The sequence below is a fragment of the Seriola aureovittata genome, chromosome 7 (assembly GCF_021018895.1).
Source record: "Seriola aureovittata isolate HTS-2021-v1 ecotype China chromosome 7, ASM2101889v1, whole genome shotgun sequence".
In the NCBI taxonomy this organism is placed as follows: Eukaryota; Metazoa; Chordata; class Actinopteri; order Carangiformes; family Carangidae; genus Seriola; species Seriola aureovittata.
Window position 1 is genome coordinate 4,941,394 of NC_079370.1, and position 27,712 is coordinate 4,969,105.

The following is a 27,712-nucleotide window of genomic DNA, read 5'->3' on the forward strand; positions in this document are numbered from 1 at the left end:
AAATGCATCAAAACGTATTTCTTTTTCAATTATTTTGAATTCTTTTACTTTGTTTTCATTCATAGGGACACTTTTATTGATCATATATTGATTTAAAAATCCATATGTGGAGCTATTACAACATATATTGATTGCATATCTGCCAGATATTACATGACTTTACTAAATTTACTCTTTTTGCATCTTTACAGCTTTGTTTTCTTTCTTGTTTTGCAAATCCTGTAACAATTCTTAAATCCCAGAGAACAACAAATTATAAGTAAATAATTTCTGATGTAGTTAAATGTAAATCAAGTATACAGCAGCAATGACTGTCAACACACAAATAAACAGATTTACATTTCGTTGACAGTTGATAGACCCAAAATGTTATGTAAAAAAAAAAAAGAAGAGAGGTTGCTTTTTAGAAATGAAGTTAACAAATAAATATTCATGTTGAGTCAGAATTGCGTAATTTTTTTATTTTAATTTTTAAAGTCTGTGTTAAGACATTAAGTCAAAATTATGATATATTAAATAAAATGATGAGGTTTGAAGTCAGAATTATGAGACTGTTTCAAAATCTATCTCGAGTCAAATGAGATAAACCAAAAATATAACATTAAGTTTTATTCTCCTCATTATGACTTTTTGTACATTAATCAACATTTTGTTTCCCACACTATAAGTCTAAATCTCATGATTCTGACTTACTGTAATTAATTATTTTCATGATTGCGATTATTATTTTCAGCTTTTACTTTGTAAAATAACCGGAAGTCGTAAGTTTTGCTGTTTTTACTTTATGGTCATGTGCTAACTGGATGATGTGGGAACCAGCAGGAGGAGAGGGGAGTTTGGCGGGGTAGTTGTCTTCTTCATATGGCAGCAGTGTCGGTGAAATGTTCCTGTGTGTGGCTGCTGCTGTGGCTCTGCGTCCGGGTGTCCGAGACCCAAAACACCCGGTAAGACAGCTGGTTCCTGTTCGAGCTAACCGCTAATGTTAGCTAGCTGCTAGCTGCTGCTAGCCGAGCCTGAAGACTGAGAAAAGTGTGTTCGGACTTAGTTAGTTAGTTTAAGTTCAGCTGTAAATGTAAATGTGATTAATCACACTTTGGTTTATCTACAAACTCGTTGAGTAAACTCATGCTAACCTGCCAGCTGTTGGGCAACAGCATCAAACATCTGGCCTTTAACAGGATGAAGTAACTTCCTATCAGTGTTGTTGGGTTCAAAGGTCTCGAACACAAATAAGCCCCATAATCTTTCTCATTACTTAACATATAAACAAGTAACTTTTGAATGACATTTACATAACACAGCTGTGGCTTTATTTTTCTGTCACATTTATAGCATTCAGTACTTTGTATTTCCGGTGAGTTGTAATGGTGATAGCTTGTAGTTAACGTTTGTTCAGACCGAACTTGTGACGCCAGATGAAACTTTCTGTCACATTTTAGTTTCGTTCTTCAAACTGACAGCTCCCTGTGAACATGTCGCTGCAGTTGGACGCTTTGGCCACAAGATGGCGCTGTCGAGACATACATTTACAGCTGCTCTAACATGATTAAAATGATTATACTTTTAATAAATAAGTAGAGCAACAAATTAATGGACAAAAAAGTGAATCTGAAACTATTTTGATTAGTGATTAATCCCTTCAATGGTTTTTTTCAACGTGTTCTGCCTCCAGTTATTTAAATGTGAGAATGTGAGGGATTTATTTTATGAATATATGACAGTAAACTGAACGTCTTTGACTTATGGACAGCGTTTTTCAACAATTTTGGACACTTAATAGACAAAACAATTGAGAAAATAATGAGGATAATTGTTGCAGCCATCAAATGTCATATTTAATTAGTGTGATTATTGTTTACAACATCTACTAATTAAATTGATCAGAAGATGAGATCACCACCTCAGTGTCCGTTGTTTTACAGAACTGTGCAAAGGTTTTAGGCGCTAAAATTAAAGTGACGATGGTTTCAGATATTTCCATTGGTTGCTCCGGCACCTTGGAGAACCGGCCATAGTTCTTCTGTGGATTACGTCTGTCTCAGTGTCTCCGTCTCTTCATATGATCCCAGACTGACTCCATGATGCTGAAATCAGGTCTCTGTGGGGTCTGTTGCAGGTCTCCGGGTCTCTGAAGATAGTTTATATGTCTCTGACTGTGCGTTTGGACTCGTCGTTCTGCCACAGAAGAAATTAAGACGGGATTAGATGCCTCCATGACGGTGTTGCATGAACATCGAAATATCTAAAGTGCCTCAAACTTTTGCACAATACTGTGTTACTATCAGTGCTGGTTGCAGTGTTTGTATGCTTTTTTCTTAATGATAGAGAGATAAATCATGTTTTTAAAACTCTGGACTAAGACACAAACTTCTTAGAAATTGTTTGGGGTTAAAATGCAACACAAACCAACTCATGTAAAAATGACTCAAGTTTACTTCTAGTGCTAAAGGTTGAAAAAAAAAAAAAAACACAATTAAAACAACCTGTCAGTGTAAACAAAACTTTGCCCAGGCCTGAATGAACATTAGCAGTTTGTTAAAGTGAGAAGATGTTATGTACTAACCCCATATCGGACCTTGGCCTGTCAGCCATGTCATGCTACACACGCTGTGCAATCTTAGGACTGTAGTTAGATAACCGAGGACCACGGCCTGACCTTGTTTGTGTTTAGTTTATGGTAGATTTGCTGCATTATATAGAGCTTGTACACCTGAGTGCTTTACACTGTGCCTCTGACATTCACCCAGCTGTGGTCCGACCATCAGACACATGTGACATCCACACATGCAACAGTTCATCATTTCACCTCGACTGACAGAATTATCCATTAATTGTTTCAGTAAATTTTTGCTGGTTCCAGTTTTTCTTCATCACATATGACAGTAAATTGAATATTTTAAGTTTTATACAGATAAACAAGCTAATTGGAGACATCACATTGACCTCAGAGAAACTAAAATAACAAGTCTTATTCAAAAAATAGGATTTTGCATATATTTTCTGTTGATTGTGCAACATCTCTTCAAAACAAGGTAAAATAGCATCTCAGATCCATGTAGCTTGTCCTCTGAATAACTGTATTAACAGTAATTAGCTTGCAGCGTCTCATTAAATGCATCCCGTTTATTTATTTATTATTTTTCATTTTTTTCTGAAACTTTTTTATTTTTGAACTTTTAAAGGTGAGTGAAGCAGGTGTCTGACTGCAGCGTAACAAGGAGAGAAAGTCAGGGAGACAAGTAAACATTAAAATAACGATGAGAGAAACTAGATAGAGCACGGACTGTTTTTACACGTGAGGCCGAAGTGAAGCAGAAGTGAAGCCACAGCTCAAACACATTCCTCCGTCTGAGGAAACTCTAATTCGACCAGCGGAGGCTGTGTGATGAAATGTCACCCATTAGGACGAGTCAACACGAGGAAGACTGACCCAACACACGATTTATTTCTGAACTCAAACACTAAAAACATATTTTTATTTCTTCACCCAGAGGATTGGTGTAAAGTTTTGTTTTTTTTAGCTCTGTCAGAATTGTGGGAATATTTTTCTTCCTCACTGTCGGCAGCAGATAAGACGCTTGATTTACTACAGAATATTTTGATACTAACTCGAGCACATCGGTGTGCTGTTGATAAGCAGAGCTCGTTTTTTTTTTTTTTTGTTTTCCAAAACAAGATTATCTGCGGGCGATATACATAAAATCCTCTAGTGGAGTATTTGTAATCTTAAAACAGTTTCTAGTTTTCAGAAAAATTAATACACGATAAATCAAAACAATTCATCAGAATGTTATAAAAATTAAACTGCTCATTGGTAGAAACGTTTGGCAAAATCTCTCTGTAATCAGATGAATATCCCACTGTGTGTCATCACGTTACCCAGCCCTGATCTGGGAGTTGATCATTGTATATTTTGAATTTAAAAACTGATGCAAACCTACTCAACTGGGGTGTTTGCAGTAGTTTTTTGTTTCTCTCTCATTATTCTAAAAAACAAATTTCCTCTCTCTCTCTCTTCCTTTGTAGAGTCTCTATGGACGATGACGTTCTGCTGCCGTACGCCCACGGCCACGGCCCCTCCCACTCTCACCGCCACGTCAGGGACTGTCAGCCCACCGTTCATGGCAACGCCACCCACGAGAGCTGGCCCTCCAGTAACCACAGCGGGCTGCCTCTGGCCGAGTCCACGGTGTTTGTGACCGACGTGCCGGGAGGCTCCAGATATGTTTACGGTGAGTGACGGGAGAAGATACGGGGACACAAAGTAACTTTATTGATCGACCGAAGCGTTTGCGCTGATGTGATCCACTGTGGTGAATCTGGATGTGATGCCTGTTTGACGAACCTCTGATTTATTGATCAGACTGTGTCCCTGAAGCAGCAGCATCGGTGTCATCCCCAACATGTTGCGTCTCTGTTCCCAGGCCACATGACGGTCGTCCACGACCCGCTGAGGACGGTGTCGGTGCTGGAGCCGGGCGGGCCGGGCGGCTGCGGGATGAATCAGAGGGCCACGGTGGAGGAGACGGCCGAAGCTGCCGGGTGTTTGTACGCCCAGAACGCCGGCTTCTTCGACACACATACAGGAAAGTGTCACGGCAACTTGGTGAGCAACGGCAGGAAGGTGCAGGACAGCGGCGGCGTGCAGAACGCCCAGTTTGGAATCAGGAGGGACGGCACCCTCGTGTTCGGGTAAGAGATCCAGCCGGGCGCCGTGAAGCTGATAAAACAATAATGGAAAATCAGTAATGAAAATAATCATTAGTTGCAATAATCAAGTGCTCACACACTTGATCTGAGCTGCAGACAAATACTGTCGCCATGATCCCAATAAACTGCGAAATCTCAACGCTGAGTTTTCCACAATGTGAGTTTACACATATTGGGCACGAAAACTCCCGGAAAAACCAGCAGGATGAAGCTGCCAGATCACAACACCAACGACTTTTATTTTGATAAGGCACGAGAGCAAGCATGAGAGTTATCAGCAGTGTGTCTTTAAACATTCAGAAACCAGGTTTTGGTTCAACTCGAGCCTCTTTCAGTCCCGTGTGACGGGACTCAGCTTTGGTCTGACGTAAACCACATTTGCAAGAGTTCACTGACTTCCTGTTTGCATTTGCATGTAACATAAAACCTGTGGTTCAGTTCAATAACAATCCACATATCAATCAATCGATCAGACTTTATTTGTATAGAACTTTTTCATGAACAATGTCACACAAAATTCTTTATAGACTAAAAGCAATAAAATAAATAAAAAGCAAGCCCCACACACAAAACACACAGAACAAACAATAAATTACAAGTAACGAATAAAAAGGATGAAAATAAGTAATAATAAAAAATTATTAAAATGAGTAAAACCAGAAATAAAAGGTAGAATATTAAAAATCAAATAAACATAAAGACTGAAAGACAGGAGATTTTTGGAAGTGAGTAAAACCAGCAATAAAAATTTAAATAAAATAAGGGTATTAAAATGAAATCATATAGATATAGACATCATAGAATAACCAGTAAAACAGCTTAAAATAGAAAAGTAAATAAATTTAAATTTAAAGCCAGACTAAAAAGGTAGATCTTGAGTTTGCCTTTAACAAAATCATGATGAGTTCATGTCAATATGAGTCAGTGAAGCATCAACACAAACCTGTGACAACGTCAGAAACAGAAACTACTGTCAGATAAACGTCTAATAAACAACAAAATATGTTTATTTAAAAGGCTGAAAATATTAATAAGTCTCCAGGGAAAGAACTAGGTTTTATAATGCCACCGTAAGATCAATACTTCACACACATACACACACACACACACACACACACGCACGCTCACACACACACACTCCTTATCTATAAACCATGAAAACACCACTTTAACTTGTTTATAATCCCAGGAATTCCTCCACGATTCAACCCTGTGTGCGGCTGTTGTGGGTCAAACATCCAGAGAGAATCAATCTCTGATAAAAAAACTAAAATAAACATGGATACACACACACACACACACACACACACACACGCAGAGCGAACCACAGAGTTGATACAGTTGATTCAGAGTTAAACATGTTGTCCTGAACCCGTCAGTCAGGCCAATAACAAACCGCCATCTCACTTTAAAATAGAAAACATTGCTTCATCCACAGAAACCAAACTTCTGGTTCCCCCTGTGATGCAACAGCAACGGCTGTCTTTGCACGTCCTGGTAGAAGCGACCCATTCACATGTGGCGCAGGGCAGATACGTGAAGCTGTTGTGCAGAGGTTTAAATCTCAGGCGGGACGCTTGTTTTTCAGCCTGTGGTTGTAGCTGAGTTGTGGACATTATATTGAGAGGAACTAAGTGACCTCATAGTGCAGGACAGACAGGACAACATTCAGTGTAGCACACAAACTTAAAACATACTTTAACCTGAACGTCTTAAAATTCATCCAGTTCATCTGCTGCTTTCAGTATTTCACCAGACAAACAGTGCAGTTGTTTTACACTGAAACACTTTCTAATGGTTGATCTGGTTGATAATTTAAAGAAGCTATTCGTAAGTTTTCCTCTGACGCTGAACGTGGCTTCCTGCCGGGAGCAGGTGGTGGTGATTGTCGCTTGACAAGAGCTTCAGCCGTCGTCGTCTTAATATTATAAACGTCCTCTGAGCAGCGACGTCGTCAGGGCAGATTGGAGGAGACGGGCTGCGGCTAGCTGGTTAGCATCAAAAGTCTTCAGAGTTTAGCCTGAATATCTGAAACAAATCTAATGGTAATCCATCCAATATTTGTCAAGACGTTTCACCTAAAACCATGAATGTGAACTTCACAGTTTCTCTGCAGCAAAAGTTAAAAAAAACTTTTACGCTTCACAATTTCATGACAATGTTTGTTGAGGTTTTTGTTTTGGACTTTTCAGACTGAGTTTGTCAGACATGGGTCTATGTTGTTAAGACGTCGCTCAACTTCCATCAGTCTGAAGCTGGATTTACAGTGAGAGGTGGTTCAGGACCTTTCAGTGGAGGTGCGACCAGCATGGGGAACTAGAAAGAGACTCTGTGGGAGATCGATAACACACCTCCACCAGGATGTGGCTGCTAAAGCTGCGACTCAAGCCAGTTATGAGGCAGAGAAGTGGATGGATGTTGGAACCACTAGAGGGAAAAGTTAAAATAAAGCGGGTCACCAGAATCATTAGGATTCTTCCTCTGGGGAAATCCATGTAATCATTTTTGAGATATTTCAGTGTGGACCAGACACGTTACTGAAACTCCACGGTCGTGATTCTCCGTCCGCCCAGGTATCTGTCGCAGGAGGATGTTCTGGACCAGTCCAACCCGTTCGTCCAGCTGGTCAGCGGCGTGGTGTGGCTGCTGAGGAACGGCGAGGTTTACATCAACCAGAGCCTGAAGGCCGAGTGTGACAAGACGCAGGAGACAGGTACACACTGGCTGTACAGACATCTCGCCATTTTGTCATTATTCAGTGTTTTAACATTTAGGTTGTTACAAAGGTAAACATTTTCTTTCTTTATCTATATGAGTCTACAGCTTTTGTAACTCTAGTAATATTAATAATGTTTGATTTAGTCTTATAGTCCTTTTATTAGCACTAAGCCTTGATACAGAACCTGGTCCTTGTCCCTTCACAGGGGAGTTCAGAACTTTTCTGGATGTGGTTTCGGCCCGGACGGCGGTGGGTCACGACGCGGAGGGAAAACTCGTCCTGTTCCAGATTGATGGACAGACCGGAGTGAGAGGGTAAGAGAAGGAGAGAGAGAGAGAGAGAGATGATGATGAAACCGACTCTCTCTAAAACATCCAGCCAGTTATTAAAATGAGTGAAATCGAAGCTGTGTTCATCTATTTTTTATTTTTATTTTACCGCCCAGTGAGTGGATGAAAGAGTCGGTTTCCCTCTGGGGAGGAAGGACAGAGCGATAATTTATTCCATTAACATAAAGTGACTCACGGGCCTTTGAGTCAATACAAAGTGCCCCGAGTGGCAATTAAATATGCAGGGTTTGGTTTAGCATGTGTGAACCAAACACACGAGGAAAACAAACTCTGTGAACTGAACGTTTTTATCTGTCGGTTCATCGTGAGAAAATCCTTCAGTGGAGATATTTGAAGGGCTTTGTATTTGCCAGACAGATACCAGACTTTGTGCATTGATAACGCAGCAATACTGTGCTGATCCCTTAGTTTGCATGTTTATTGACAGTTCCCTTTTTGCATACGTGGAACAATTCGATTTTATTTGAATAGCGCCACATCATAATATTCATTAACTCAAGACTCTTTACAGGGTGAGGTCGAGACCGTGCTTTATTACAGAGAGAAACCCAACAGCTCCCACAGACTCAGTGTTTAAACCTGTCTTACACTGAGCGAACAAGAACTTTATTTGAATAAATTACATGTAAAATACAGAAAGAATCCTGGTTTAGATCAAGAAGTATCTGATCAAAGTAAACGGGAATGAAAATCTACTCAAACCTTAAAGCCAGGTAGACACTGAACACTTTTCACAGCAGGTGACGGTTCGGCACAAAGACGTAAAAGAATAAAATATCAAAAACTAAAAAAGCCAAACAGAAACTGAAGTTTTATCATCTCCAGCCGGTCTGTAGCTCTGCCTGATGGTTTTGACGTTAAAAGGAAACAAACATCTTTATCAGAAACCAGCAGCGATCAGAGTAAAACCGGCTGCGAATGAAACATTTCTTCACGCACAAAACACAAGGTGTGAAGGAAACAGCGCGACATCATGGGAAATGAGTTGAGATAACAGGATCAAGATATGAAAAGTGTCAGTACAGAGAAAAACTGGAGGCGGAGAATAAGAACAGTGTGATGGAGGATTATCGCTGCAGCTGACGGAGGCGTTTTAACCCCCGGAGAGATCCACTCTGTCAGATGAATGAACACTTAACGGGCACGAACCCTCACAGATCCCTCCGCCGATCGATCCTATTGATCCGACTCTCCCCCTCCGCCCGTCAGACCTGCGGTGACCCTGGAGATTAATGTGTTGCTGTTAATGATCCGGCTCGATGATCAGGATCAGTGCAGCTCCGCCCGCTCAATAAGACACGAACAACCCAAACACACCCTCCGTGTTTCAGCCTGTTTACTTTGTCGTTGTTCTGTGCAGGATGAGTCTGTGGGAGACGGCGGAGTTCCTGAAGAAGTACGGAGTGATCAATGCCATTAATCTGGATGGAGGCGGGTCTTCCACCTACGTGATTGATGGCTCACTGGCCAGCTACCCGTCTGATCACTGGTGAGCCAATGTCCACACAGCAGCATGAGACATTACAGTAACACACTTACGTGATTGATCTAATTGATGATTTGAGCTTTAGTGCATCTGTTTTAAACCTCTCCACCTCTCATCCTCTCTTCATCCCAGTGTACCAGACGGCAGGTGGCGCTGTGGCCGCCATGTCTCCACCATCCTGTGCGTGCACCGGCGGCGCTGCCAGCCGCCGGACTGCAGCGGACACGGAGACTGCGTGGACGGACGCTGCCGCTGCCACGAGGGCTGGCAGGGTCCCGCCTGCGACTCTCTGGTGTGTCAGCCGCCGGCCTGCGGCCCCCACGGCGTCTGCACCGCCAGTACGTGTGGACTGATTATTATTATAAGATATAACACCTTCGTCAAAAAGCTGAACGTCAGAACCAACATTAAGGGAGGACCGTTGGTCTGAAATCTGTTTTTTCACCAGACTCCATGTTCCAGTGAGAATCATAATGAGGTGTAACGGAGACGCCAGTCAGCACAGTCTGTACACGCCCACACAGAGGAGGTCTAATCAGCCAAATAAATCACATGAACCCTTTGAGTGCGTGTGCAAAGAAAGAAACTAAATCAGATACAAAACTGGAACAAAAAGAGGAAAAGGGATTAAAATGAGACTAAAATTGAAGCTCGCAGTGAAACTGTGGCACCTGCTCATTTCAGTCCTTCAGAGATTATCCTGGTTTATTACAGCCTGGTTCTTATTTCAGAGGAGCTTCTGAGATCTGGGTTCACGATGACGTGGCTGCAACAAACTAGGTCAAGCAAGCAAGTCTGAAAAGTTCAGGTTCAGTTTCCAAACATCTTTTTTTTCTCCAGGGACACAGGAATGTTTGTTATTTCCATTTTCTTCTGGGTTTCTTACAGTTTGTTATTATTTTATTTTATTTGTTACTTGTGTTGTTGTGCTGATGTTTTGAGTTAAAGATGATTCATCGTGTTTCTCTGTGTCTCTTCTGTGCTGCAGGTGGTTGTGTCTGTGACGCTGGATGGAGAGGGAAAAACTGCAGCCAAGGTAAACAGCACGCACACACACACACACACACACACACACACACACACACACACACACACACACACACACACACACAGTTAGTTTTGTTTGGTTTTAAACCATCAGGTGCCGTCTCTCCGGAGTCTGTCATTTTGTTGGAGAAGTGTTCAGTCATAATCGTATGTCTTGGAGTTCAAAGGTCACTCTCGGGTCAAAAACACAAACATCTTGTAAACACAGCTTCACCTGCCGAGGTTCAGTTGCTTTCTTTCAAACAGAACGTGCAGACTGATTCAACCCAGCAGACTCTGTTGGTTTTGTTGTTTGTTGGTAAGAGACTTTAACATCAGAATTAGAGGGAGTGACCTTCAACAAGCAGAAGACGAGCCGTCGCTCTCAGACAGGATGTTTATGGTCATGTGATGATGTCAGAGACACTGAGGAGGGAGGCAGGGGGCGTGTTTGAGGATTATATGAGAGTGTAGACACACTGAAGTGATGAAATAAACATCTGTGGTGGCTAGGGCTGCAGCTGACGATTATTTTTATCATCAGTTATCAATCAGTTATTCTCTCACTTCATTGCTCAGTCGTCTTGTCGATAAAATTTCAGAAAATTCCAGTTTTCTCAAAAGGCACGGTCGTGTGTTAGATGGTTTTTTGTCAGATAAAAAGTCCAACACAGTGAATTTACTGTCATAAAAAAATACAAGAAAATCAACAATACTCACATTTGAGAAGCTGAAACGAAAGAATTCTGATACATTTTCTTAAAAAATGACTCAAAACAATCAATAAATTCATAATTTTTCTGTGAGTCGACTAAATAAATGAGCAACAAAATAAAATTCCCATCTTGAAAATGTGCTCTAACTATTAGATCTGAGGCTTGTGTCAGTATTTTTCCTCAGCGTTGTGGAAACAGCTGATAATCCACATCTGTATCTGCCTCAGTAATAAACCTGTGATGAAGTGTCTGTGTTTACGCTCCTCCTACGTCTCTTTACACGGATCGCTGACTATTTGTTTCTCCGCTGAGTCAGATAACGATAACACGGTGGTTTTGTGCCTTATTTACAGAGTGCCTCCCCGGTTTCTACGGCGACGGCTGCAATCAGACCTGCACCTGCGTTAACGGCGGTTCCTGCGACCCCGTCCACGGACGCTGCAGCTGTCCGTCCGGTTTCCGGGGCAACACCTGTGAAGAAGGTAGAGCCGCATCCCCTCACACCTAATGTCTCTGTATACAAACCTAAAAGAGTTCACGGTTTTCTAATTGATTAATCAAGATACTTCATTTATTTTGGATATAGAACTGAAGATCTAAAGTGTATTGATGTTGAATAAACTGATTTATTGATTAGAGAATACGTCTGTAAATACACCTTTTAAACTTTACACTGTAAAGGCCTGATCCAGTAAACTCTTGTAGTGCTGTTTAACTGGAGCGTCGCTGGAATGCCTTCCTTCTTGATTGTCATGTATTTTATTGCTGTTGCTGTTTTCAATCAGACTTTCACACACTTTTCACCGGTTTGATTGTGAAACACTATTAAATTGAATTCAGTGCGATACTTAAGAAGTGTCGCAACGTCTTAGATTTGACTTGGTGAACCTGCAGAAAACATCTTATGCTGCTTATCCCGGGTCCAGGTTGCATTAATTTAATTGATTAAATCATTAAGAAAAGGACTGAAACACATGTTTTTATCATAAATAAATCTCGGCTGCATCGTCCCTGCTACTTTTCCTCCTGGTTTGGCCGCTTTTATCAAGAAACTGCTAAATTTAATTCTATGCAGCATTAAAAAGTCTAAAAGAAAAACTTAATTAATTAAATTTAAATTAAATTAATTTGATGAACCCCTGAAGACACCAACTACAACTTCAAGTCCATTTACCATTTACCTCTTTCTAGATTTAGTCACTTTAATGACACTGAATCAGTCCATTACTTTTTTATTTTATTTTTATTTTTATTTAAATGTGTGTTTGTTTGAATTTCACTCTCCGTGTCAGTGTGTCCTCTGGGTTTCTTCGGTCTGTCCTGTGCTCAGGAGTGTCACTGTGACGACCGGTGTCCATGTGACCCGCAGACAGGAAGCTGTAACGCCACGCTGCCACGAGAGACCAACTACACTTTACACAGAGGTACACACACACACACACACACACACACACACACACACACACATACACACACACACGGCTGATGGTGGTGAATAAGTTATTGTCTTCACTCACTCATCCAGCTGATGACAGTTGAGACGATTATCTACCTGCAACTTCCTCTTCCTCATCCACTCTGTGGTGTGTGTGTGTGTGTCTGTGTGTGTGCTCGTGTGTGTGCTCGTGTGTGTGCTTGTGTGTGTGTGTGTGTGTGTGTGTGTGTGTGTGTGTGCTTGTGTGTGTGTGTGTGTGTGTGTGTGTGTGTGTACCTGTTATATTTGCATAGAGCAGAAGTATAAAACTAAAAGAAAACAGTCAAACAGCAGCTCTGGATCAACTGGAAATGTTCCTCATCAGCTCATTATAATCTTACACTGGTCATTTAACGATTATTGTCTCAATTAATCGATCAGGTGTCTGGTCCATGAAATGGCAAAACCCAAGAATAAAACTGAGAAAATCCTGATGTTGGAGGAGCCTGAAAATTGAACTGAAACAATTAATAAATTATCAAATTAGTTTCTGATTAATTTTCTATTGACTAATTGATTAATTGACTGATTGTTTCGGTTATACCGCTCATCATACAGTGTCTAAGATTCCTCCTCCAGGTGCGCTCTCTTAAAGTGACAGTACCTAATTACCAAAGACAATGAATTAATTAACCTTTAGTACACATGAAATATAAAGTCAAATTTAATAAAAACATTGATTATGATTGGTTTGCTTTTATTATTCTAGAAGGAAACTATGAGAAAAATATCAAGCTAATCCTGTATCATCTCCTCCTCCTCCTCCTCCTCCTCCTCCTCCTCCTCCTTCTTCTTCTTCTTCTTCTTCTTCTCCTCTTCTTCTTCTCCTCCGCAGCTGGACACTGTCTGGCCAAACAGATGATGGCGTCGTGGAGACGAGAGGAGGAAGCTCACAGAGAGCAGCCTCACCTATCAGAGTAAGTGTCGCAGGTCGAGTCACATGAGCCCTCCGTGACCTCTGACCTTTTCACCCCAGCTGTCCATCCTTTGTGTCTGTTAAACAAACCACCCCCAGCTCCAGATTCCTCTTCAACACATCGGAGCAGAACTGAGGAAAAAAGAGGGCGCAACAGTTTATTTCTTGTGTTTTTTAGTCTTTTCCAGAACTGACGGTTACAGACACAAACGTTTTTCCCTCTGATGTAGAAACCACATCATGAGCTGAGGTGTGAAATCGACCCATCTGTCGGCCAAATGTCGGGAAATTTTAAACCACAGCTGGTTCCGTTCATCTTCTCTTCCCGCCGCTTAAACACACTTTCTTAGGAAGTGTGTGTGTCACTGTGGTTAAAAGTTAAACTGAACCACTAATTCCTTCAATAAGAATAAAAGTCTGAGATTGATTCGAGCTGAAAGTTTTTACAAGACGATGAGAGATCGCAAACGGCAGCGCCACATTTCACGGTTTGATGTGACACATTTGAATAAGAAAAACACAACAGTTCTGTCCTCTGCTCCGATTAATGGAGACACACACACACACACACACACACACATTTGGCTTCTTGTCTCAGACTCTGCTTCACATGTAAACAAGGCCCACGCTCTGCAGTCGGGACGCATTCATTAGCCTCCTTACCTTTCACATGCAAGTTAGGGATTGTTAGCTGTTGCCATGGTTTCTGTGAAGTGCTTTGTGAAGGGGCTGCTCTTGTCGCACACGGAGGGAGGGACAGTTTCATCGTCCCTCAAAGCCCTTCTTCCACCAAACAACTCGGATTAGAGCACATTTAACTTTACACCAGCCTCTCGGAGCAGAAGAGATGAGATTCTTAAGAATTCAGTCTTCAGTACTCCTACTGCCGACCAATCAGCAGTGGGTATCAGGCCGTGCCGTCATAAACCTGCTGGGCCCCATGACACCGTTCTCTAGCCCCGACCTAATGCACCTTTAAACTGACCTTTAAGCTGCTTTAAAACTCCTGCGTTTACCAGAGCGACGAGCCAGCACTCCGTCTCTGCTGAGGCTCAGCTTCACTGGTTTTCAGCCATTATCCCTGGTTATCCAGCTCCACTAGTTCTACTAGTAGTTACCAGTTGAATCAGAAAATGACCATTCTCTGCCCTGTTGTTAAATCCTCTCCTCCGCTAAGCAAAGAGCAAATAGGCAGATACTTGGCAGCGTGACCTGGTCTTATATCTGTATCTGGTATTTGTTCAGGTTGAACTACAGCTCGTTAGGTAAATATAACAAGCAATTAATTAATTAATTATAAAAAATATTTATAAGAAATTATAAAAGTTTTTTTTTTTTTTGCCAGGATCATAAAAATATAAATAAATAATTTTTTTGTTTTTGTTTTTTATTTGTGAAAACAACTCCAGGCAAGTGAAAACAAATATTTTTTCTAAATTTAGTTTTTTTCTTTCCAGAAAAAAACAAACAAACAAACGTTTTTTTTCACAGATGGAAGAAAGAAAAATAAACTTGAATGATCCTTGCAAAAAAAAGTAAATGAAAAAATTCCAGTTGTCTTTCAGGGCATCTGTGAAATTTGGATGAAAAGTTTCCAGGAATTGGAACTCGCTCTCTCTCTCTCTCTCTCTCACTGTCTCTCTCTCTCTCTCTCTCTCCCTCTTTCTCTCTCTCTCTCTCTCTCCCTCTCTCTCTCTCTCTCCCTCTCTCTCTCCCTACTTACAGACAAAGAAAACCAGTTGAGCTGTTTATACGTCATTAAATAATCATTTTCTCCCAGCTGTCGGTGACTGTAGGAATTCAGAAACTCTCTCATGGGAACTTTGCTGCGAAACCTCCCTGTTTTAAAATTAGAGCCGAGTAACGAGTTGTAAGTGAGACGCTCTGGGGGGGGGGGGGTTCAATGTATCTATGTCGTGATTTATTGACAATCACTGTGTTTACATGCACTTATGTAACCAGGTTACAGACAGGCTGTCTGCAGTAACCGGATTTCTTAAAGGGCTCGAGTAAGAACGCACCAGAACACCCAGCCCGGATTTCTCCAGGAGAACGCAGCTTTTCTTTTTACATGTTTACATGTAAAAAGAAAAGCTTCAGGAAAAGGAAGTAGCACCGTGACGGATGAATGGAGGCATCGTTACACATAGAGAGGAATTCAAATTAACTCCATCCAAAAGAAGTGAAACTGACACTTACAAACCTCGGAGCTTGAATAAGTCGCTTTCTGCAGCTCAACATTTGGTCTTTGGTAAAAAAAAATTAAAATCAGTGGAGCTGAAATATTTAGTTGATCTTCAGAAAATTAATCAGAAAATGTTTGATAATTGGTTTAATTGTTTTCAGTCAGTATTGAAGCAAAAATGTCAAAAACATTTGATGTTTCGAGCTTCTCAAATGTTGAAATATGATGCTTTTCTTTGTCACATGATAAAAAGAAATTAAACAGCTTCAGGCTTTGAACAGTTGTTTAGTTGTAGAAAATTATAATCAATATATTTCACTCTGCTCTGACGTTTTATATGTAAAACAAATACTCAGTTCAAATGTCCGGAAACTCACACAGCGATTTCTGGGGCTACAGATCCCATTGACATGCCTATCGCTTTATTTTGGTAATGACAGGAAATGACAGGAAATGACAAATATCTTTTATCAAGATATTCACAGCAGCAGCAAAAAAAAATACCCGTACATGGTTACAGGCCGACCTGCCTGCAGTAACGTCGCTGCTTGGCGTGTGTCTGACCAGTTGCAGATTAAAATCCCATTTGCTTTTATTTCGCTGTTTTTTTTTTTTTTTGTTTAGTTTTTTCTTAAAAAGACTAATTATTCACGTCTACTATGTCACATATAACATCTGTAATATGGATGCTCACATGTGAATATGCTGGCAATATTTATTTTACTGTTGAAATTATTTTTGTTGTTCTGAAAAGATACATAATAGAAATGTAAATTAAAAAAAACAAATACTCAGTTAATCCAGAAAATAATAATGAAAATAATCTTCAGCTGCAGAATTTAGGACACTGTGAACTGTTTGCTGTCATGACAGTGAGATTTACAATTGTTACTTGCTCACTTTAAATGCATTACATTTATTTGTCAGATGTTTTCAGAACAAGAGTTAGATTTCATCCAAATCTGAGTTTTGGAGTTTTGCTTCCTCTGATGTTTTAGTTTTTCCTGCTGAGCTGTGATCAGTCTAACACCCCCCCCCCCCCCCCCCCCCCCTCCCTCCCTCCCCAGGCGAACATGGCTGATCATCACCGTCACCTTGGCCTCTCTGCTGTCAGCCAGTCTGCTGCTTCACCTCATCCGGGCCTGTCGCGGCTCAGTGGCGGCTCACTTCCCCGAGCGCCGGGACTACTCCTACGTCCCGCTGTCCGACATCAACGGAGCCGCCTCGCGAGCCAAAGCCGACGCCGGGAAGTCCCGTGGAGGGGGTTTAGGATCGGGAATGGACGACTCGGACTCTGACGAGATCTGGTCTCCTTCACGCTCAGGGAGGTCGTAGCCGTGACGACGATGAGTGAGGACTTCCACCGACAATCCTGCTGGACTGAAAGAAGCACAACTGTTTTGTTACGACCTTTACACGCCGCTGATATCAGACGTCCTGCAGGTGCTGTAAGAAGAAGCTGTCGGCAGCTGGCCAGATGTTCGCTCACTGTTCAGAAGTCAAAGCTTTATTCAGTCTTCATCCCAGCTCCAGGTAGGGCCGGGTTTCAGCTCCTCCTCGTGTCAACTCGTGAACTCTGACCTTTAACCAGGCGTCTGTATCGCGAGGCCAGATCACCGGGTCATGCAGATGTCTTTACCGTGATCACCATGGTAACCAGATCACTGGTAAAAACGGAATCATGATGCCTACAGGAGCCTGAGGTGGACAAAAGTAGTGAGTTTACAATAAAGACTAATTGATCCATCTTGAATACATCGGTAGATTTACTTTGATCCATGTGATGAGTGTCAGAAGCGACACATCCCCTCTGACTGTAGCTCGCCACATCAGCAGCTTAGTGGATGGAAATGATAGATGCACAAATATAATGTAAATCTTAATATGGCCAAGTGCAATATTCATATCGCAGCAGCTGCAATCACTTTTGATGAAAGGTAAAATGTGTCGCAGCGATGTGAGGGAACATGTTTGTTACGAGACCCGACAGAATGAAACGTCAAATGTAAAAACCACCGGCTGAAATCGTGACTCAGATCGCAGTCGAAATATCTACCAAATATTTTCGCATAGATAGATATTCTAACTATATATTGTCAGTTTATCACGTAACAAAAAGTCTTAAAAATCATTTACAAGTACTGGACCTGTTACAAATGCCACGTGTACGACTACCTCTGCAGCTCCAGTAGCTTCAGTAAAAGTAGAAATACTTTACTTTAAAAATGCTCCAGTACTAATAAAAGTCCTGAATTCAAAATGTGACTTAAAAGAAAGTGCAGATATTATCAGCAGGTCCACGTAAAGTATTAAAATAAAAGTACTAATTATGCTGCATCAGTTTTTATCACTAACAAACACATGTAAAAGCATTTAAATGTTGTAGTTCATCAATGTGGAGCCAATTATAGATGCTTTATATACCATTGGTGGAGCAGTAATATAGTAACTATAGTAACTATAGTCAGTACAGTTGTCAAATAAATAAAAGTACTTTTCAAGTCCTTCAGAAACATTCTTCAGCATCTAAAGACGGCTGAATATCACTTTGCTGAGCAGTGGTTAACCTTACACTTCTGATGATGTCGCCCGTGATGAAGAGCTCCGCCTCCTTCACGTGAACATCTTCAGGCTGAAGGGTGAAACAGAACCGGCTTCATGATTCCAGTTTACCCAGGATCAGTGAGGCAGGTGACCCGGAGAGAAGCGGCTTCGTGATACAGACCCCAGGAAGGGGTTTCTCAGCTCGTTGCCCTGGTAACAGATGAACCGTCAACTCGAGCCAGGAAGCTGCAGAGCTTCAAAACAGACTGTCAGTTAGATTTTATCAGACGATTTGTCTTGAACACCAGGATTTTTACATGTTTTCTTACAATGCAATGAGCTCCGTGTCTGAATGTAAAATAACTATGAATCATATTCGATGGAAGAATCGAGAAGCACAACGTTTCCAACACGTCCTCCTGCGGACACACCGAACACACACACACACACACACACACACACACACACACACACACACACACACACACACACACACACACTCTGCTGTCACATTTCAAAGAAAGTTTTCCGTCTGGCACCAAATGAACCACAACTGAAATGTTCAGGTTTATAACTTTAAACTTCTGTAGAAACATGAGGACTGTGTTTTTAGTCTGGAACATTCTTTATATCTACTTTGTAAATGTGACCACAAATAAACGTAAATATCTAATTCAGTCTCGACTCAAACGTGAATCTGTCCACTCCGTGACTCTGACTCAGACTTTAGGAGATTGCTCCTGACATCCAGGGAAATCCTCTGGGGAACTGAGAATATAAATATTAAAAGCCACATTAGGGGTAAAAGTGTGAAGTCTGGACTGTTAACATCTGGAAAAGCCAGTGTTTAGCATGCTAGCATACTAACGATACATGCTAACAAAAACACTTGAACCATAACAGGCTAAAAGTGATTTGGACCATGAGAGATAATTCTTTTTCAATCAGGTGAGGAAGACCATGAGATGTGATTAAGAGCCCTAGAAACAGCTGGTAAGTTGACTTTGAGGTAAGATTTCTCTTGTCCAATGTTAGCATGTTAGCATTAGCACTAACCAGGGTTCTAACATGTTCTGGGAAACGCAGAGAGATTGTGCAAAAACATTTTGTTGGCGGAGACACCGCAGTGAAATCGCCATTTTTAATGCTTTATTCATTTTTTTTTTTAAAAAAAGGGTTTCACAAATCTGAAAGTGGGTTTCAAACAGCGCAGAGGTTTTCACTAGAAGCTAACTTCAGCGTTGTGTTTGTCCCTGAATAACACGGTTAACATCGGTCCTGTGAGGATGCTGATGTCAGGGTGCATGCTGGGGGAATAGTGGCTGCGTGCAGAGAGTTTTTCACTCGGCTCTGACGTCCAGGTCAGACTGTGAAGTTTGAAGTTTCACCCGCAGGTCACTGCACCTTTTAGGGGCTTTTCTTTCAGCTGTCAGGTCACCGGAGCGTTCACACGTGAAAACCACACTTCAGCGTTTCCTCTGTCGGCCTGAGAGTTTCTGTCCCACGTTCTGCAGGAGTTTGGATTCATCTGTTAATGTGTCTGTGCTCCGGTTCTTTATCTGAGAGCTGAACTCAAACACATATTTCACCCTGTGTCTGGTCTGTGTCTCTCTGTCTCTCTGTCTCCCTCTCTCTCTCTCTCTCTGTCTCTCTGTCTCTCTGTCTCTCCCTCTCTCCCTCTCTCTCTCTCTGTCTCTCCCTCTGTCTCTCCCTCTCTCTCTCTCTCTGTCTCTCTGTCTCTCCCTCTGTCTCTCTCTCTGTCTCTCTCTCCCTCTGTCTCTGTCTCTCTCTCTCTCTGTCTCTCTCTGTCTCTCTGTCTCTCCCTCTGTCTCTCTGTCTCTCCCTCTGTCTCTCTCTCCCTCTGTCTCTGTCTCTCTCTCTGTCTCTCTGTCTCTCTCTCTCTCTGTCTCTCTCCCTGTCTCTCCCTGTCTCTCCCTCCCTCTCTCTCTCAGGGTAAAAGTTTGTTCTGGACAGTTTCAGCCTCTGGCAGACACAGGGAGTGACTCAGTAACACACAGTGACATCCTGCAGGAAAACGACATTATCTTCATCATCAGGGTCGAGGTGTGTAATATTAGTGACTTCTGAAGCTGAAGCAAATCTGAAGCAAGAAATATAAATTTGTTATTTTGTATGAAAATTTAAAACTTTAAAATCAGCTCCTGCTCACTGTCAACACTTTAATGAATCGCGTTGGATGATGAGCCAAAAGATGAAGTACCTTTTCTTGAAATATTATGAATTAATATTCTCAAAATTACAACTTTTCTTGTAAAATTATGATTTCCAGATTTTTTTTCCCTCAATGTGGCTCTAATACCCCGTCGTAGGTTTCAGTCAAACGTCCTCCATCAGGTATTTCATACAACAAAAGACATTAAACCTGCACAGGTGAAAAGAAGTAAATAGGAAGTAAACCTCTGCAGCAAACAGACATTAAAATGAGCCTTTTTTTTCTCCAATTGTTAATGAACTTAAAACAGTTATTGTGGCGTTTGCAAAAGACTGGACACCTCCCACTCTGTCACTACTTAGTTATCTCCACTTTGTGATTCCTCTAAACATCTGGAGGCAGAAAGTCCTGCAGTCGCTTAGAGGCTGGTTTGGTTTCTACAACTGGACAATGATCCAAAGCAGAGATCAATATCCCCACAGACACCAAGTGATCAGTTAAAAGTTTTTTAACTTCTTTTTACATCAAAAATCAACAAAATATTTTTAATTTATCTTTCATTTCTTATTTTTTTCTGGCATTTTCCAACTTATAAAACTCTAATACACTGGTAGATAGACAATGAATTAACTTTTTTAGCATTAAAACAAAAGATAAACAAGAAACAAAACAGCCTTAGCTTATTACACCTTCCCTTTTTACATGAATTATTTTGTCAGCTCCTTTTAAATTTATACAGAGCAATAAAAGAAAGTAACAGAAACTAAGTATATATTCATTATATTGGCCTGTTGTCTACCCAAAACTCCCAAACATATTTCCTGTACACTCTGGTGTTCATACTTCAGTTTTATATCGTTCAATCATCTTGTGTTTCAATCATTTTTTATTGTGTGTATTACACTCTTTCATTTCAATTTGCCCTGGGAAAGCCAAACTTTAAAACTTTAAATACAGATATATACAACATACACAAATGACACAGTCCTGAGACCAGAGGTTAATAATCTGTTACACAACTGTCCCTTCAGTAACTGACAAAACCAACCAGACTTCAGGCGTTCAAACATCTGTGTGTGTGTGTGTGTGTGTGTGTGTGTGTGTGTGTGTGTGATATGACAGATACTATATGTGTGTTTTTTTCTGCAGACTGACTGACAGGCTGGATGTAAACACACACACACACACTCAGTGACGTCTTCAGCCGACAGCTCTGCCCTGCAGCTCCGAGTCTCTGACACACGAGAGTTGTCATTTACAGGAATGTGAACGTTGCTCCAGCAGCCGAAGGATCGGGGTCAGCTGTTTTTAAAACGCTGCAAACCTGTCAGGATACATTCTCCGCCTCCGGCTGTTGATACACTCCAACACTTACAAATATTGCATCAGCCGCTCAGCTCTCAGCTGATCTGAGCAGAAAACAGGCCGAACAGTACGAGCTGCTGTCAGTGTGTCACCCACAATCTGCTGCGCACACACACACACACACAACACACACACACACACACACACACACACACACACACGACTGTTTCATTGACTGTGAGCTGATTCACTGTGAGTTCACTCTCTGCTGCTGCTAGTGACTCAATTTACAAATAAAATACAACTGCAAACCTCCACTGAGTAAATCTGTGATCACAGGTAAATGTTGGATTTTATATCCTCTGAACATTTTCCATCTGGGTTTTAGAAATCCTGATGTCATGAGTTCAGACGGCTCCTCCGCCCCAAAATTACTGTTAAAGTCTCTATTCATTTGGATTTTTTTTTTCAACAATATTTATTCATTCAACTGTTTCTATTTATTCATTCAAAACCACGTCACTTTTCACGTTTTCATTTTTGTACAGATTCAAATAAAAGTCCAGTCTTTATGCTAAGCTAAGCTAACCACATCCTGACTCCAGCTGTTCATCATGAGTCCATAAAAACATCAGGTTGACATTTTTCTTTCAGGTTTGGAAAATGTATTAAAAATACATCCAGGCTCAATCAGGTGCAAAAACAAGTTTGTTTAAACAGATAATGTGCAAAGAGAATAAGTAATAAAATCTCCAATTTCAGAAGAATGTGCTCAAAGTATGTCGGTGTCAAAGATACCAAAAAGATTAAAAAAATAGAACAATTAAAGGAATAGTCACCTTTGGTCAGAGCACGGCTCTTTCCCTATTGTCTTTATGCTAAGCTAAGTAGCTGCACATTTACCATTAAAACATGAGAGTGGTGCTAATCTTCTCGTGTGTTTCCAGAAACAAACTGTTCCTTAAAGGAGCTATTTGTAGGTTTATGCTATTGCTACATAGCTAACATTAGCATTAGCAGCTGTTTATTTACCAGATTCGGCAAGAGCTTCAGCCATTGTTACGTGTACAATACAAGAGGTTATAAAACACCCTCTGAGCAGATACTTCTTCAGGGCAGACCGGACGCCAGACTCGGTGTTGGAAAGTGACGAGACAGTCCGACTGGGCTGGAGCTAGCTGGTTAGCATGCTAACTTCAGGGGAGAGAGGAGGGTTGGTTCCACCTCTGGAGACAGCTGTTGGTGTGTAAAGGAATGAAGTTTGATGCTGAACTCACGTTTCTTCTAGACTGCTAAGTGAACAGCTGTTAATGCTAATGTTAGCTATGTAGCAATAACAAAACTTACAAATGGCTCCTTGAGAGTTTAGATATTATGGAAAACAAGCATTTCTGTGAACATTTTACTTATAGATTCTGTCAAATATATAAATTAACAACATTTCCTCTTCATGTAATTACATTTCCGACAAAAACTATTAGCTATAGCTAATAGCGCCTTTAAACAGACAATTTCTCCTCCTGTTTCATAGCAATAACCTGTTGTGTAACATTCCCAGAAACCTGAACAGAAGGTATAAGGAATGTAAACTGTCATTTAAATCTGAAAATAATAGTTGTGGTTTTGGTTCCTCCTCCTGAGTCGGGACTTGGACACCAGTCAGGTAAAACTGGATTTGGTAAAAGAATCTTATCTTCAAGGTCCATTTAGTAGCTGATGTTTCTAACAAATCACATGTTGGATTTCGCCCATTTGTCATGGATAATCCGTTTTTTCTACTTTTTTTTTTTTTTATCCATGTTGTATTAACTTTCACTGGGGAGGAGTCAGAGAGTTACCTGAACTCACTGTCTGTAGTTGAGTTTCCATCCACTGTGGTTCAAATTTTAACAGAATTTCAACAGAAAATGTGAATAAATAGATAAACAGCTGATTCACACATCACACATCTGATGTTTCCCTCCTCAGCCATGCATAAAACTTTTTTTTTTGCTTTATTTAGACTTTGTTTTTCTCACATTTTCAGTGTTTATACTCAGTTTTTTTTTAATGCACATTAAAAATTGAAAATGCACATGAAGAACTGCTTCAGCTTTTATACGAAGTCAAGTGTTTGCCAGTCAACTACACAGAGCACGGTGCACATGATGGAGATGGACAAGAACACATCACCAGACAGTTTCTCCGCTCAGACTATTTTCGGTGTGACCACAGTCTGAGCGTTGGAGAGTGTTTGCCGGTCGCTCAGCTGTCAGGAAGTTTCCTCCCTGTTCTTGCTTTTCTTTACGTCCTCCTCCAGTCAGGAAGCCTCTCAGTCGACCTCTGTTGACGTCCCCGTGGAGGAAAGTGTTGCTTTGAGCAGCCACTTCTCCCCGAAGCTTGCCCTCCGTCATCATCCCGTCTTCTGTCGGCCACCTTCTCTTCTCCGCTGATTCACTCTGACAGAGGCTTAGGAAAGCATCTGATGGTTGTTTCCTGTCCAGATTAAACTGTTTTTTTTTCCCTCTCTGATCCAAAACAGAGGAGCGGTTCAGCTGCATGTGAAAAATAAAGTCAGTCCATCACATCTTTAAAAAACATCAGGCGCTGAAATTCAGCACTTGTTTTCTCTCAAGGATCCAGGCTGCAAATGTTCCATCACTTCATCGACCCTGGATCAGACCTTTGAAGCAGATTTACATCCACAAAAATGCTCATTTTTTCACACAGTAATCACAAAGAGTCTTGATTATCTTAAAGGGACAGTTGTTTTTCTTTTCTACTTTCTTATCGAGTCAGCTGACACCTTCAGTCCCTCAAATTTTCAGTCTGAAGCTCCAGGATATATTGGCTCGGAAGTGAACAGGCAAGTGTGTTGGATGTGGGAGAAATGTGCAGCTGTAAAAACCTGAGATAACTGGGTCAGAGCATCTCAAACCACAAACCGGCGTCAGGCTCGTCCATGTGCAAGGGCAACAAAGGTTTCCCACCTGGTCCGACAGCTGCAGACCCATCAGCCCACGCTAACACCTGTCCACTGTTAAAGCACCTGCAGCCAGTGTCTGAGCGCTGGAACTGGACCTCACAGCAAAGAAAGAAAGTCAAAGAGTATTACCAGTATTACCAGTAGGAAATACAGACTAGAAGACCCTGTGGTGGCTTCAGTTTGTCCAATCAAAGAAAGTCAGGTATGGTATGTGGATGGTCAGGTATCTGTGCACCGTTTACCTGGGTAAAGTGACGGCACCAGGACTGCACTGTGGGAAGAAGACAGAGTGTGTTCATATGCATGGATGTGCCACCTTCTGTCCCTAAACATCGCTGCAGAACAGGTGCACCCCTTCGTGGTCACGGCGGTCGCCTCCCTCAGCTCCCTGTTCGGGATCGGTCTGAGGACCACGAGGCGTCGCCCTGACCTCCACGTTCTCCTGATGTCGGTCTGAGGGATGTGCTTTTCATCACGTCTTGGCTCATTAGTGAAGGTTTAAAGGGTTAAATGAAACGGCACCTTCACCTGTACGTTCACATCTGCTTCTGCTGCTCATTATGATCCTCAGCTTCACTCACACTCTGAGGTGCTGATTCACTTTCTTCCTGCATCTTTTTTTTTTTTCCCCTCCAGTTTGTTGGATGGAGAAAGGAAACGCGCCGCGACTTTATGACTTCACCTCTATTATTAACTCACTTCATGAGGCGAGGGCTGGAGAGCAGCCAGCGCAACCGGCTGACTGGACGTCAGGAGCCAATGGCCTGCTGGCTCCTCCCACCCCCCCGGTCCGCTCGGCTCAGCTGATGCAACTCAGGAGGAGGATGTCATTTTTCAGTTTTCCTGCTGACTTCAGTGTGTGAGGAGACATGGAAACAAACAGACAGATGGAGGCAGATGTTTTCACTCTGTCTGTGTGTCTGTGTGTGTGTCTGTGTGTGTGTGTGTGTGTGTGTGTGTGTGTGTGTGTGTGTGTGTGTGTGTGTGTGTGTGTGTGTGTTTCTTATCACCACTTCAAGTGACACTCCACCCAAAGTCTGTCCTCCCACAATCAAACACTCAGAGCTTCAGCTTCCTCCTGAAATGATGAAGCGCAGCGTGACCCTCTCCCACCCTGACCCTCCGGCCCACCCCGCTGATGCTGGGTGATAAGGTCGGGCTCTGGGCGGTGTCGGGTGAGTCCGGAGTTCTTCCACACCAGACTGGAAAAAAACAGTTTAGTGAAACAGGAAAGAGACAAAAACAAACTGTCGACTAAAATATCATCAGCCGGACGAACTGTTTAACTTTTCACATCTGTTAGTTACTGTTGTGTCTCTGCAACGCAAAACTATGAGCTTGTGTACTGCTACTGGACCACAACTCATAATCAGTAAACACAATATTAATCTTGATAATTGATTTCATTAGTTTTTGCTGCTTCCAGCTGCTCAGACGTGACGATTTTCTGTCTTTTCACTGAGAAACTGTTTCGTTTTCTCATTTTTCTGACATTTTATAGATGAAACTTTTCCACTATAATAGAAATGAATCCACAAATTAATAAATAATCAATCAACAATCATCAGTTAACTTGCTCCTACTGTCATTACTGTCTAACTTTGTCATTTTTTAACATTTGATCTTTAATTTGTCCAAAATAACGACAAAAGCCAAGTGTGTGTGTTACCATAGCGACCTCAGTTGTAGTAGTTTTTTCTCATCAATTAGCAGGCTAATGGAACAGTTAATTCATTATTAGAAGTTGTTATTTCATTGTGATACGACAAAGGAAAGCACTCTGATCTTTACGTTGTTGCAGATGAAAAAAGCGACGGTTTGGTCGTAGAAGAAAAATAGAAAATCACTGATGACGGTTCTGCTTCACTTTTTCTGTTTTGTTTTTTTTTTATATTACTCTAGCTTTTTTAATGAATATGTGGTAATTTAACCTCCACTAGTCAAGAAATGCAGACAGCAGATTTCAAAGATTAAAACATTCGCTCCAGTCCCACACAGAAAAACAAATCCAAAACACAAGGACAGAAAACGTCCCACTGACCCAGCGCCTGTTTCTGAACAGTCGAGCAAAACACAGATTATTTTTAGTTATTTTTTTAGTTCTGTTGTTTCAGTTGTGTTGAGTTTATTGTTGAATTTCCATCAAATAAAATTATTTATCTATTTAAACATCAGAGAATATTTATTATTTATATTTACTTTTTTATTTATTATCAGAAACTTTATTCTTCGTTGACGCTGAGTTGTTTTTTTCTGGTTGTGCAGCTACAGCTCACCTGCTCTGCTCTCAATAAAAGGGGCTGTTAGCTTAGCATTTAGCAACAACTGGAAGTGACTCATGACCTTGTGTTTTACCTGTGTGTGTGTTTTACCTGTGTGTGTGTGTTCTATGTCTCCACAGTGGGAGAGTCCGTCTGCGTCGGAGGTGTTTGTGTTTTTATTCTTCAGGCTCAGAAAGAACGAAGGTCAACAGAGACTCCTCATGTGTGCAGGCCTACAAGGTGTGTGTGTGTGTGTGTGTGTGTGTGTGTGTGTGTGTGTGTGTGTGTGTGTTTGTGTGCGCGCGCGCGTGCGTGTGTGCGTGTGTGCGTGTGAACTGTCACATCACAGAGGTCAGTGTGTTAACGTGACCTGGCACACATTCCTCTCTGCATGTTTACGACACGACCGCTCAACTCAGACTGACATGACCTGTCGCCACGGCAACAGTTAACAGCTGGAGGAGATAGTGAAAACAACCTGAGAGCAGCTCTGTGTTTACTGCTGCACAGATACTGAAGGTGACAAATGAGCCCAATGTGTTTAAGATAATTTAAACTCTCATTTTACTCTCCAGTGATTCAGAGCAGAACATAGAGGGAATTATGATATTATATTTAATAGAATCATGTTATTTAAAGTGTTATCTTCAAATAATATCTAACATTTGATGCCCATGTGTAATTCATGCACATGAACTACAAATGTAAAAGCAGCGATATGTTTTTACTTGTTCCGTCGTCCATCACTGAAATATCTCAACAAATATCTGTCGATTCCTCATAAGATTTAATTCAGACGTTCATGTTCCCCTGAGGATGAATCCGTCTGACTCTGGTGATCCTCTGGTTTTTCCCTCTAGCGCCACCAGCAGGTCACTTCTG

The 27,712-nt window shown here is 41.4% G+C and overlaps 1 protein-coding gene across 1 annotated transcript; it reads left to right on the forward strand.

Annotated features, from left to right (window-relative positions):
- The first annotated feature begins 772 nt into the window (after positions 1 to 772).
- On the forward strand, positions 773 to 18,803 carry nagpa (N-acetylglucosamine-1-phosphodiester alpha-N-acetylglucosaminidase). Its single transcript, XM_056381479.1, has 12 exons — positions 773 to 944; positions 4,027 to 4,232; positions 4,425 to 4,692; positions 7,284 to 7,423; positions 7,635 to 7,743; positions 9,140 to 9,268; positions 9,398 to 9,603; positions 10,254 to 10,301; positions 11,361 to 11,489; positions 12,300 to 12,431; positions 13,317 to 13,398; positions 16,650 to 18,803. Exons 1-12 carry the CDS (start codon positions 862 to 864, stop codon positions 16,915 to 16,917), a joined length of 1,800 nt encoding a protein of 599 aa, XP_056237454.1. The 5' UTR covers positions 773 to 861; the 3' UTR covers positions 16,918 to 18,803.
- The last annotated feature ends 8,909 nt before the right edge of the window (positions 18,804 to 27,712 follow it).

Coding starts and splice junctions, on each gene's coding strand:
- nagpa (XM_056381479.1), top strand. CDS start 862: ATGGCAGCAGTGTCGGTGAAATGTTCCTGTGTGTGGCTGCTGCTGTGG. Junction 4,233..4,424: donor AGGCTCCAGATATGTTTACG/GTGAGTGACGGG, acceptor CTCTGTTCCCAG/GCCACATGACGGTCGTCCAC. Junction 4,693..7,283: donor GACGGCACCCTCGTGTTCGG/GTAAGAGATCCA, acceptor CCGTCCGCCCAG/GTATCTGTCGCAGGAGGATG.